Source organism: Oncorhynchus kisutch, unplaced genomic scaffold (genome assembly GCF_002021735.2).
Source record: "Oncorhynchus kisutch isolate 150728-3 unplaced genomic scaffold, Okis_V2 scaffold3973, whole genome shotgun sequence".
In the NCBI taxonomy this organism is placed as follows: domain Eukaryota; kingdom Metazoa; phylum Chordata; class Actinopteri; order Salmoniformes; family Salmonidae; genus Oncorhynchus; species Oncorhynchus kisutch.
In genome coordinates this window covers 227078-242401 of record NW_022265918.1, presented here as the reverse complement: position 1 = coordinate 242401, position 15324 = coordinate 227078, and the positions used below count along the sequence as shown (strand labels likewise).

The window sequence follows — 15324 nt, the reverse complement described above, 5'->3', positions numbered from 1 at the left end:
ACAGCCTAGTTATATTGGAAATACAGACAGCCTAGTTATATTGGAAATATAGAAATATAGACAGCCTAGTTATATTGGAAATACAGACAGCCTAGTTATATTGGAAATACAGACAGCCTAGTTATATTGGAAATACAGACAGCCTAGTTCTATTGGAAATATAGAAATACAGACAGCCTAGTTATATTGGAAATACAGACAGCCTAGTTCTATTGGAAATACAGAAATACAGACAGCCTAGTTATATTGGAAATACAGACAGCCTAGTTATATTGGAAATACAGACAGCCTAGTTATATTGGAAATATAGAAATACAGACAGCCTAGTTATATTGGAAAGATAGAAATACAGACAGCCTAGTTATATTGGAAATACAGACAGCCTAGTTATATTGGAAAGATAGAAATACAGACAGCCTAGTTATATTGGAAATACAGACAGCCTAGTTATATTGGAAATACAGACAGCCTAGTTATATTGGAAATATAGAAATACAGACAGCCTAGTTATATTGGAAATACAGACAGCCTAGTTATATTGGAAATACAGACAGCCTAGTTATATTGGAAATACAGACAGCCTAGTTATATTGGAAATACAGACAGCCTAGTTATATTGGAAATACAGACAGCCTAGTTATATTGGAAATATAGAAATACAGACAGCCTAGTTATATTGGAAATACAGACAGCCTAGTTATATTGGAAATACAGACAGCCTAGTTATATTGGAAATATAGAAATACAGACAGCCTAGTTATATTGGAAATACAGAAATACAGACAGCCTAGTTATATTGGAAATACAGACAGCCTAGTTATATTGGAAATACAGACAGCCTAGTTATATTGGAAATATAGAAATATAGACAGCCTAGTTATTTGGAATACAGACAGCCTAGTTATTTGGAAATACAGACAGCCTAGTTATATTGGAAATACAGACAGCCTAGTTATATTGGAAATACAGACAGCCTAGTTATATTGGAAATACAGACAGCCTAGTTATATTGGAAATACAGACAGCCTACTTCTATTGGAAATACAGACAGCCTAGTTATATTGGAAATACAGACAGCCTAGTTTTATTGGAAATATAGAAATACAGACAGCCTAGTTATATTGGAAATACAGACAGCCTAGTTATATTGGAAATACAGACAGCCTAGTTATATTGGAAATACAGACAGCCTAGTTATATTGGAAATACAGACAGCCTAGTTATATTGGAAATACAGACAGCCTAGTTATATTGGAAATACAGACAGCCTAGTTATATTGGAAATACAGAAATACAGACAGCCTAGTTATATTGGAAATACAGACAGCCTAGTTATATTGGAAATACAGAAATACAGACAGCCTAGTTATATTGGAAATACAGACAGCCTAGTTATATTGGAAATACAGACAGCCTAGTTATATTGGAAATATAGAAATATAGACAGCCTAGTTATATTGGAAATACAGAAATACAGACAGCCTAGTTATATTGGAAATACAGACAGCCTAGTTATATTGGAAATACAGACAGCCTAGTTATATTGGAAATATAGAAATACAGACAGCCTAGTTATATTGGAAATACAGACAGCCTAGTTATATTGGAAATACAGACAGCCTAGTTATATTGGAAATACAGACAGCCTAGTTATATTGGAAATATAGAAATTCAGACAGCCTAGTTATATTGGAAATACAGACAGCCTAGTTATATTGGAAATACAGACAGCCTAGTTATATTAGAAATACAGACAGCCTAGTTATATTGGAAATATAGAAATACAGACAGCCTAGTTATATTGGAAATACAGACAGCCTAGTTATATTGGAAATACAGACAGCCTAGTTATATTGGAAATACAGACAGCCTAGTTATATTGGAAATATAGAAATACAGACAGCCTAGTTATATTGGAAATACAGACAGCCTAGTTATATTGGAAATACAGACAGCCTAGTTATATTGGAAATACAGAAATACAGTTGAACTGATTGAAGATGAATCAGTCAATGTTTGGTACTATGTCCATTCATTCCATTACCTGGGAAATGTTAAAATACGAAATTCTAATTCATTTCCAAAGATAACATTTTTTACAATTTAAAATTAAATTGCAATTCAGAATGTCCAAACAGTCTAATTCTAATTCAATTCCAAAACTTGAACATGGTTGAAATTCTAAATGAATTCCACATAAATTCTCCTCTTCATGAGTGAATTCAAGAATTGAATTGGAATTTCAAATGAGACTGGAATTGACACCAACCCTGACATACACATGTCTCATCTCCAGTGTCTGACCCCTGACCCCTGACCCTCTCTCTGTTAGGAGCCTGTGTTTGGGATGCTAATGGTTCCTTTGGAGAGGACCCTGACGTACACATGTCTAATCCAGGGTCTGACCCCTGACCCCTGACCCTCTCTCTGTTAGGAGCCAATGTTTGGGATGCTAATGGTTCCCTTGGAGAGGACCCTGACGTACACATGTCTAATCTCCAGGGTTTGACCCCTGACCCCTGACCCTCTCTCTGTTAGGAGCCAATGTTTGGGATGCTAATGGTTCCTTTGGAGAGGACCCTGACATGTACAGATGAGGACCTCCGACAGGAATCTCTGGAGCTGTTCGTTATGGTGAGTCCTGTTCATTATGGTGAGTCCTGTTCACTATGGTGAGTCCTGTTCATTATGGTGAGTCCTGTTCATTATGGTGAGTCCTGTTCATTATGGTGAGTCCTGTTCATTATGGTGAGTCCTGTTCATTATGGTGAGTCTGTTCATTATGGTGAGTCATGTTCGTTATGGTGAGTCCTGTTCACTATGGTGAGTCCTGACTGTTCATTATGGTGAGTCCTGTTCATTATGGGGAGTCCTGACTGTTCATTATGGTGAGTCCTGTTCATTATGGGGAGTCCTGACTGTTCATTATGGGGAGTCCTGACTGTTCATTATGGGGAGTCCTGACTGTTCATTATGGTGAGTCCTGTTCATTATGGTGAGTCCTGTTCATTATGGGAAGTCCTGACTGTTCATTATGGTGAGTCCTGTTCATTATGGGGAGTCCTGACTGTTCATTATGGGGAGTCCTGACTGTTCATTATGGTGAGTCCTGTTCATTATGGTGAGTCCTGACTGTTCATTATGGTGAGTCCTGACTGTTCATTATGGTGAGTCCTGTTCATTATGGTGAGTCCTGTTCACTATGGGGAGTCCTGACTGTTCATTATGGGGAGTCCTGTTCATTATGGGGAGTCCTGACTGTTCATTATGGTGAGTCCTGTTCATTATGGTGAGTCCTGTTCATTATGGGGAGTCCTGACTGTTCATTATGGTGAGTCCTGTTCATTATGGGGAGTCCTGACTGTTCATTTTGGGGAGTCCTGACTGTTCATTATGGTGAGTCCTGTTCATTATGGTGAGTCCTGTTCATTATGGTGAGTCCTGTTCATTATGGTGAGTCTGTTCATTATGGTGAGTCCTGTTCATTATGGTGAAGTCATGTTCATTATGGTGAGTCCTGTTCATTTTGGTGAGTCATGTTCATTATGGTGAGCCCTGTTCATTATGGTGAGTCCCTGTTCATTATGGTGAGGTCCTGTTCATTATGGTGAGGCCTTCATTATGGTGAGTCCTTCATTATGTGAGTCCTGTTCATTATGGTGAGTCCTGTTCATTATGGTGAGTCCTGTTCATTATGGTGAGTCCTGTTCATTATGGTGAGTCCTGTTCATTATGGTGAGTCCTGCCTGTTCATTATAGTGAGTCCAGTTCATTATGTGAGTCCTGTTCATTACGGTGAGTCCAGTTCATTATGGTGAGTCCTGTTCAATTACGGTGAGTCCTGTTCATTATGGTGAGTCCTGTTCACTATGGGTGAGTCATGTTCATTATGGTGAGTCCTGTTCATTATGGTGAGTCCTGTTCATTATGGTGAGTCCTGTTCATTATGGTGAGTCTGTTCTATTATGGTGAGTCCTGTTCATTATGGTGAGTCCTGTTCATTATGGTGAGTCCTGTTCATTATGGTGAGTCCTGCCTGTTCATTATAGTGAGTCCAGTTCATTATGGTGAGTCTTGTTCATTACGGTGAGTCCAGTTCATTATGGTGAGTCCAGTTCATTATGGTGAGTCCAGTTCATTATGGTGAGTCCTGTTCATTATGGTGAGTCCTGTTCATTATGGTGAGTCCTGTTCACTATGGTGAGTCTGTTCATTATGGTGAGTCTGTCACTATGGTGAGTCCTGTTCATTATGGTGAGTCCTGTTCACTATGGTGAGTCTGTTCATTATGGTGAGTCTGTTCACTATGGGGAGTCCTGTTCACTATGGTGAGTCTGTTCATTATGGTGAGTCTGTTCACTATGGGGAGTCCTGTTCATTATGGTGAGTCTGTTCATTATGGTGAGTCTGTTCATTATGGTGAGTCTGTTCATTATGGTGAGTCTGTTCATTATGGTGAGTCTTTTCATTACGGTGACTCCTGTTCATTACGGTGAGGCCTGTTCATTATGGTGAGGCCTGTTCATTATGTCTCGACCAAACCTTATTAGACTGAAGTTTATCATTAAACTTGTAAACATTATACATGTTACAGAATTGAATGATTACTAATAGTTACGTTTGTCTTATTATTCATTATATCTGTTACATAATGTCATAATTACATTTCAGGGTGGAATTCTTTAGTCATTACCTTTAAGCATATCAATTTCCTCATCATAGGGTTATGTATATCTCTGTGTTCTAGGTGTTTAAGTGTTAGGGTTCCGTCTATCTCTGTGTTCTAGGTGTTTAAGTGTTAGGGTTCTGTCTATCTCTGTTTTCTAGGTGTTTAGGTGTTAGGGTTCTGTCTAGCTCTGTGTTCTAGTTGTTTAAGTGTTAGGGTTCTGTCTATCTATGTGTTCTAGGTGTTTAAGAGTTAGAGTTCTGTCTATCTGTGTGCTAGGTGTTTAAGTTTAGGATTCTGTGTTCTAGGAGTTTAAGTGTCAGGGTTCTGTCTATCTCTGGGTTATAGGTGTTTAAGTGTTAGGGTTATGTATATCTCTGTGTTCTAGGTGTTTAAGTGTTATGGTTCTGTCTATCACTGTGTTCTAGGTGTTTAAGTGTTAGGGTTCTGTCTATTTCCTTGTTCTAGGTGTTAGGATTCTGCGTTCTAGGTGTTTAAGTGTTAGGGTTCTGTCTATCACTGTGGTCTAGGTGTTTAAGTGTTAGGGTTCTGTCTATCTATGTGTTCTAGGTGTTTAAGTGTTAGGGTTCTGTCTGTGTCGTATCTGTGTTCTAAGTATTAAGGGATGTGGTTCTATGTTGTAGATCCTGAGGTTCATGGGCGACCCCCACCTGAATGGGGCTCAGGAGAACCTGTTTGGGAACTACATCATCCAGAGAGGACTGGCCAATCAGGGCCTGCGAGACGAGATCCTGGCTCAGCTGGCCAACCAGGTGTGGCGGAACCCTAACCATGACAACGCAGAGAGAGGCTGGCTGCTGCTGCTGGGGTGTGTCTGCTGCTTCCCCCCTCCGCCAGGCTGCACACACACCTACTGAAGTAAGAACACACACACACCACACACACATCTACGGAAGTAAGGAACACACACACACCTACTGAAGTAAGAACACACACACACACCTACTGAAGTAAGAACACACACACACACCTACTGAAGTAAGAACACACACACCACACACACACACACACACACACACACACACCTACTGAAGTAAGAACACACACACACACCTACTGAAGTAAGAACACACACACACCTACTGAAGTAAGAACACACACACACACACCCTACTGAAGTAAGAACACACACACACACACCTACTGAAGTAAGAACACACACACGCCTACTGAAGTAAGAACACACACACACACCTACTGAAGTGAGAACACACACACACACCTACTGAAGTAAGAACACACCACACACCTACTGAAGTAAGAACACACACACACCTACTGAAGTAAGAACACACACACACACCTACTGAAGTAAGAACACACACACACACCTACTGAAGTTAAGAACACACACACACCTACTGAAGTAAGAACACACACCACACACCTACTGAAGTAAGAACACACACACACACCTACTGAAGTAAGAACACACACACACACACACACACACACACACACACACACACCTACTGAAGTAAGAACACACACACACACCTACTGAAGTAAGAACACACACACACCTACTGAAGTAAGAACACACACACACACACCTACTGAAGTAAGAACACACACACACACACCTACTGAAGTAAGAACACACACACACCCTACTGAAGTAAGAACACACACACACACCTACTGAAGTGAGAACACACACACACACCTACTGAAGTAAGAACACACACACACCTCTGAAGTAAGAACACACACACACTTACTGAAGTAAGAACACACACACACACCTACTGAAGTAAGAACACACACACACACCTACTGAAGTCAAAGAACACACACACACCTACTGAAAGTAAGAACACATACACACACCTACTGATAGTAAGAACACACACACACACCTACTGAAGTAAGAAACACACACAACCTACTGAAAGTAAGAACACACACACACACTACTGAAGTAAGAACACACACACACACCTACTGAAGTAAGAAAACACACACCACCCTACTGAAGTAAGAAACACACACACCACACCACACAATCTACTGAAGTAAGAACACCACACCACACAACACACACCTACTGAAGTAAGAACACACACACACATCTACTGAAGTAAGAACACACACACACACACACCTACTGAAGTAAGAACACACACACACCTACTGAAGTAAGAACACACACACACCTACTGAAGTGAGAACACACACACACACACACACCTACTGAAGTAAGAACACACACACACACACACACCTACTGAAGTAAGAACACACACACACATCTACTGAAGTAAGAACACACACCCACAACACACACCTACTGAAGTAAGAACACACACACACCTACTGAAGTAAGAACACACACACACCTACTGAAGTAAGAACACACACACACCTACTGAAGTAAGAACACACACACACCTTTACTGAAGTAAGAACACACAACACCTACTGAAGTAAGAACACACACACACACCTACTGAAGTAAGCAACACACACACACCTACTGAAGTAAGAACCACACACACCACACACACACACCACACCACCTACTGAAGTAAGAACACACACACACCTACTGAAGTAAGAACACACACACACACCTACTGAAAGTAAGAACACACACACACACACACCTACTGAAGTAAGACCACACACACACACCTACTGAAGTAAGAACACACACACACACACACCTACTGAAGTAAGACACACACCACACCTACTGAAGTAAGAACACACACACACCTACTGAAGTAACACACAACACACACCTACTGAAGTAAGAAACACCACACACCACACACCTTACTGAGTAAGAACACACAACTATGAAGTAAGAACACACACACACCTACTGAAGTAAGAACACCCACACACACACATCTACTGAAGTAAGAACACACACACACACACACCTACTGAAGTAAGAACACACACACACACACACCTACTGAAGTAAGAAACACACACCACACACACATCTACTGAAGTAAGAACAACACCACACACACACATCTACTGAAGTAAAGACACACACACACACACCTACTGAAGTAAGAACACACACAACACACCTACTGAAGTAAGAACACACACACACACCTACTGAAGTAAGAACACACACACACATCTACTGAAGTAGAACACACACACACACACCTACTGAAGTAAGAACACACACACACACCTACTGAAGTAAGAACACACACACACACCTACTGAAGTAAGAACACACACACACACCTACTGAAGTAAGAACCACACACACACCTACTGAAGTAAGAACACACACACACACACCCTACTGAAGTAAGAACACACACACACACACCTACTGAAGTAAGAACACACACACACCACATCTACTGAAGTAAGAACACACACACACACACACACCTACTGAAGTAAGAACCACACACACACACCTACTGAAGTAAGAACACACCACACACACACCTACTGAAGTAAGAACACACACACACACACCTACTGAAGTAAGAACACACACACACACATCTACTGAAGTAAGAACACACACACACACACCTACTGAAGTAAGAACACACACACACACATCTACTGAAGTAAGAACACACACACACACACACACCTACTGAAGTAAGAACACACACACACACCTACTGAAGTAAGAACACACACACACACACACCTACTGAAGTAAGAACACACACACACACATCTACTGAAGTAAGAACACACACACACCTACTGAAGTAAGAACACACACACACACACCTACTTGAAAGTAAGAACACACACACATCTACTTAAGTAAGAACACACACACACCTACTGAAGTAAGACACACACAACACATCTACTGAAGTAAGAACACACACACACACACCTACTGAAGTAAGAACACACACACACACCTATGAAGTAAGAACACACACACACCTACTGAAGTAAGAACAACACACACACCTACTGAAGTAAGAACACACACACACACCTACTGAAGTAAGAACACACACACCTACTGAGTAAGAACACACACACACACCTACTGAAGTAAGAACACACACACACACCTACTGAAGTAAGAAACACCACACACCACCTACTGAAGTAAGACACACACACACCTACTGAAGTAAAGAACACACACACACACACCCTACTGAAGTAAGAACAACACACACACACACACATCTACGGAAGTAAGAACACACACACACCTACTGAAGTAAGAACAAACACACACCTACTGAAGTAAGAACACACACACACACCTACTGAAGTAAGAACACACACACACACACACACACACACCTACTGAAGTAAGAACACACACACACACCTACTGAAGTAAGAACACACACACACCTACTGAAGTAAGAACACACACACACACACCTACTGAAGTAAGAACACACACACACACACCTACTGAAGTAAGAACCACACACACACCTACTGAAGTAAGAACACACACACACACCTACTGAAGTGAGAACCACACCACACACCTACTGAGTAAGAACACACACACACCTACTGAAGTAAGAACATACACACACCTACTGAAGTAAGAACACACACACACACCTACTGAAGTAAGAACACACACACACCTACTGAAGTGAGAACACACACACACACACACACCTACTGAAGTAAGAAACACACACACACACACTACTGAAGTAAGAACACACACCCATTACTGAAGTAAAGAACACACACACACATCTACTGAAGTAAGAACACACACACACACACCTACTGAAGTAAGAACACACACACACCTACTGAAGTAAGAACACACACACACTACTGAAGTAAGAACACACACACACACCTACTGAAGTAAGAACACACACACACACCTACTGAAGTAAGAACACACACACACCTACTGAAGTAAGAACACACACACACACACACACCTACTGAAGTAAGAACACACACACACCTACTGAAGTAAGAACACACACACACACCTACTGAAGTAAGAACACACACACACACCTACTGAAGTAAGAACACACACACACACCTACTGAAGTAAGAACACACACACACACACCTACTGAAGTAAGAACCACACACACACACACCTACTGAAGTAAGAACACACACACACCTACTGAAGTAAGAACACACACACACCTACTGAAGTAAGAACACACACACACACCTACTGAAGTAAGAACACACACACACACACACCTACTGAAGTAAGAACACACACCACACCTACTGAAGTAAAACCTACTGAAACACACACACACCTACTGAAGTAAGAACACACACACACACACCTACTGAAGTAAGAACACACACACACCTACTGAAGTAAGAACACACACACACACACCTACTGAAGTAAGAACACACACACATCTACTTAAGTAAGAACACACACACACCTACTGAAGTAAGAACACACACACACACATCTACTGAAGTAAGAACACACACACACACACCTACTGAAGTAAGAACACACACACACACACCTACTGAAGTAAGAACACACACAACCTACTGAAGTAAGAACACACACACACACACCTACTGAAGTAAGAACACACACACACACCTACTGAAGTAAGAACACACACACACCTACTGAAGTAAGAACACACACACACACCTACTGAAGTAAGAACACACACACACACCTACTGAAGTAAGAACACACACACACACACACCTACTGAAGTAAGAACACACACACACACACCTACTGAAGTAAGAACACACACACACACACACACACACCTACTGAAGTAAGAACACACACACACCTACTGAAGTAAGAACACACACACACACCTACTGAAGTAAGAACACACACACACACACACCTACTGAAGTAAGAACACACACACACACCTACTGAAGTAAGAACACACACACACCTACTGAAGTAAGAACACACACACACCTACTGAAGTAAGAACACACACACACCTACTGAAGTAAGAACACACACACACACCTACTGAAGTAAGAACACACACACACCTACTGAAGTAAGAACACACACACACACACACACACATCTACTGAAGTAAGAACACACACACACACACACACACACACATCTACTGAAGTAAGAACACACACACACCTACTGAAGTAAGAACACACACACACACCTACTGAAGTAAGAACACACACACACACACACCTACTGAAGTAAGAACACACACACACACACCTACTGAAGTAAGAACACACACACACACATCTACTGAAGTAAGAACACACACACACACCTACTGAAGTAAGAACACACACACACACCTACTGAAGTAAGAACACACACACACACACACACACATCTACTGAAGTAAGAACACACACACACACACACACATCTACTGAAGTAAGAACACACACACACCTACTGAAGTAAGAACACACACACACACCTACTGAAGTAAGAACACACACACACACACACACACACACCTACTGAAGTAAGAACACACACACACACACCTACTGAAGTAAGAACACACACACACATCTACTGAAGTAAGAACACACACACACCTACTGATGTAAGAACACACACACAGACCATGGTCCTACCTGCTCTCACCTGTCTCCTAGGTTTGTGTCTGACCACGCCCCTGCTGGATGCCGGGCGCTGCTGCAGCACCGGCTGATCCAGGCCAATCAGAAGTCCCGGCTATTATCAGGCTCCGCCCCTGAGACAGCACGCACCTATCCACTGTCTCTGTTGGAGTGGACAGCCAATAGGAAGAGGGCTAACATGGTGCTGCAGGTGTCCTGCTTCGACGGTGAGCTGCGCTTTCTGATGACATCACAGAGCTGTCTACTAACTGACAGACACAGAAACACAGGGGGGACAAATCAAATCAAATCAAAACAAATGCTTATCTCCATACATCTCTTCTCTCTCTCTCTCTCTCTCTCTGTCTCTCTCTCTGTCTCTCTCTCTCTCTCTCTCTCTGTCTCTCTCTCTGTCTCTCTCTCTCTCTCTCTCTCTCTGTCTCTCTGTCTCTCTCTCTGTCTCTCTCTCTCTCTCTCTTTGTCTCTCTCTCTCTCTATCTAGGAGAATCGTTCCTGTGTCCTGTCCAATCCTGGACCAGTGGAGAAGATCTGGCGGGAGACATCCTGCGACACAGGTATACTATCCTACCATCCTACTACACAGGTATCCTAACCTACCATCCTACGACACAGGTATACTATCCTACCATCCTACTACACAGGTATTCTATCCTACCATCCTACCACACAGGTATCCTATCCTACCATCCTACTACACAGGTATTCTATCCTACCATCCCACTACACAGGTATCCTATCCTACCATCCTACTACACAGGTATCCTATCCTACCATCCTACTACACAGGTATCCTATCCTACCATCCTACTACACAGGTATACTATCCTACCATCCTACTACACAGGTATTCTATCCTACCATCCTACCACACAGGTATCCTATTCTACCATCCTACTACACAGGTATTCTATCCTACCATCCCACTACACAGGTATACTATCCTACCTTCCTATAACACAGATATCCTATCCTACTATCCTACTACACAGTTATCCTATCCTACTACACAGGTATCCTATCCTACTACACAGGTCTCCTATCCTACTATCCTACTACACAGGTATCCTATCCTACCATCCTACTACACAGGTATCCTATCCTACCATCCTACTACACAGGCATCCTATCCTACCATCCTACTACACAGGTATCCTATCATACCATTCTACTACACAGGTATCCTATTCTACGACACAGGTATCCTATCCTACCATCCTACTACAAAGGTATCCTATCCTACCATCCTACTACACAGGTATCCTATCCTAATATACAGGTATCCTATCCTACCATCCTACAACACAGGTATACTATCCTACCATCCTACTACACAGGTATCCTATCCTACCATCCTACTACACAGGCATCCTATCCTACCATCCTACTACACAGGTATCCTATCATACCATTCTACTACACAGGTATCCTATTCTACGACACAGGTACCCTATCCTACCATCCTACTACAAAGGTATCCTATCCTACCATCCTACTACACAGGTATCCTATCCTAATATACAGGTATCCTATCCTACCATCCTACAACACAGGTATACTATCCTACCATCCTACGACACAGGTATCCTATCCTACCATCCTACTACACAGGTATCCTATCCTACCATCCTACGACACAGGTATCCTATCCTACCATCCTACTACAAAGGTATCCTATCCTACCATCCTACTACAAAGGTATCCTATCCTACCATCCTACTACAAAGGTATCCTATCCTACCATCCTACTACAAAGGTATCCTATCCTACCATCCTACTACAAAGGTATCCTATCCTACCATCCTACTACACAGGTATCCTATCATACCATTCTACGACACAGGTATCCTTTCCTACTACACAGGTATCCTATCCTACTATCCTACTACACAGGTATCCTATCCTACCATCCTACTACACAGGTATCCTTTCCTACTACACAGGTATCCTATCCTACTATCCCACTACAAAGGTATCCTATCCTACCATCCTACTACACAGGTATCCTATCATACCATTCTACGACACAGGTATCCTTTCCTACTACACGGGTATCCTATCCTACTATCCTACTACACAGGTATCCTATCCTACCATCCCACTACACAGGTATCCTATCCTACCATCCTACTACACAGGTATCCTATCCTACCATCCTACTACACAGGTATCCTATCCTACCATCCTACTACACAGGTATACTATCCTACCATCCTACTACACAGGTATTCTATCCTACCATCCTACCACACAGGTATCCTATTCTACCATCCTACTACACAGGTATTCTATCCTACCATCCCACTACACAGGTATACTATCCTACCTTCCTATAACACAGATATCCTATCCTACTATCCTACTACACAGTTATCCTATCCTACTACACAGGTATCCTATCCTACTACACAGGTCTCCTATCCTACTATCCTACTACACAGGTATCCTATCCTACCATCCTACTACACAGGTATCCTATCCTACCATCCTACTACACAGGCATCCTATCCTACCATCCTACTACACAGGTATCCTATCATACCATTCTACTACACAGGTATCCTATTCTACGACACAGGTATCCTATCCTACCATCCTACTACAAAGGTATCCTATCCTACCATCCTACTACACAGGTATCCTATCCTAATATACAGGTATCCTATCCTACCATCCTACAACACAGGTATACTATCCTACCATCCTACTACACAGGTATCCTATCCTACCATCCTACTACACAGGCATCCTATCCTACCATCCTACTACACAGGTATCCTATCATACCATTCTACTACACAGGTATCCTATTCTACGACACAGGTACCCTATCCTACCATCCTACTACAAAGGTATCCTATCCTACCATCCTACTACACAGGTATCCTATCCTAATATACAGGTATCCTATCCTACCATCCTACAACACAGGTATACTATCCTACCATCCTACGACACAGGTATCCTATCCTACCATCCTACTACACAGGTATCCTATCCTACCATCCTACTACACAGGTATCCTATCCTACCATCCTACGACACAGGTATCCTATCCTACCATCCTACTACAAAGGTATCCTATCCTACCATCCTACTACAAAGGTATCCTATCCTACCATCCTACTACAAAGGTATCCTATCCTACCATCCTACTACAAAGGTATCCTATCCTACCATCCTTACAAGTATCCTACATCCTACACAGGTATCCTATCATACCATTCTACGACACAGGTATCCTTTCCTACTACACAGGTATCCTATCCTACTATCCTACTACACAGGTATCCTATCCTACCATCCTACTACACAGGTATCCTATCCTACTACACAGGTATCAAATCCTACTACACAGGTATTCTATCCTACCATCCCACTACACAGGTATACTATCCTACCATCCTATAACACAGATATCATATCCTACCATCCTACTACACAGGTATCCTATCCTACTACACAGATATCCTATCCTACTACACAGGTATTCTATCCTACCGTCCCACTACACAGGTATCCTATCCTACTATCCTACGACACAGGTATCCTATCATACCATTCTACTACACAGGTATCCTATCATACCATTCTACTACACAGGTATCCTATTCTACGACACAGGTATCCTATCCTGCCATTCTACTACACAGGTATCCTATCCTACTACACAGGTATCCTATCCTACCATTCTACTACACAGGTATCCTATTCTACGACACAGGTATCCTATCCTGCCATTCTACTACACAGGTATCCTATCCTACTACACAGGTATCCTATCCTACCATTCTACTACACAGGTATCCTATCCTACTACACAGGTATCCTATCCTACCATTCTACGACACAGGTATCCTATCCCACCATCCTACGACACAGGTATCCTATCCTACAATCCTACTGCACAGGTATCCTATTCTACTACACAGGTATCCTATCCTATTACACAGGTATTCTATCCTACCATTCTACGACACAGGTATCCTATCCCACCATCCTACGCCACAGGTATCCTATCCTACAATCCTACTGCACAGGTATCCCATTCTACTACACAGGTATCCTATCCTACTATCCTACTACACAGG

At 42.0% G+C, this 15324-nt stretch overlaps 1 protein-coding gene across 1 annotated transcript in view; it reads left to right on the top strand.

Annotated features, from left to right (window-relative positions):
* LOC116372943 (unconventional myosin-XV-like) overlaps nucleotides 1-15324 on the top strand; it is a gene marked incomplete at its 5' end in the record, with an annotated part of 176783 nt that overhangs the window by 85146 nt on the left and 76313 nt on the right. Inside the window, 4 exon segments of the mRNA XM_031821429.1 lie at nucleotides 2539-2634; nucleotides 5311-5519; nucleotides 11252-11442; nucleotides 11718-11790. Of these exon segments, the coding sequence (XP_031677289.1) occupies nucleotides 2539-2634; nucleotides 5311-5519; nucleotides 11252-11442; nucleotides 11718-11790 (569 nt within the window).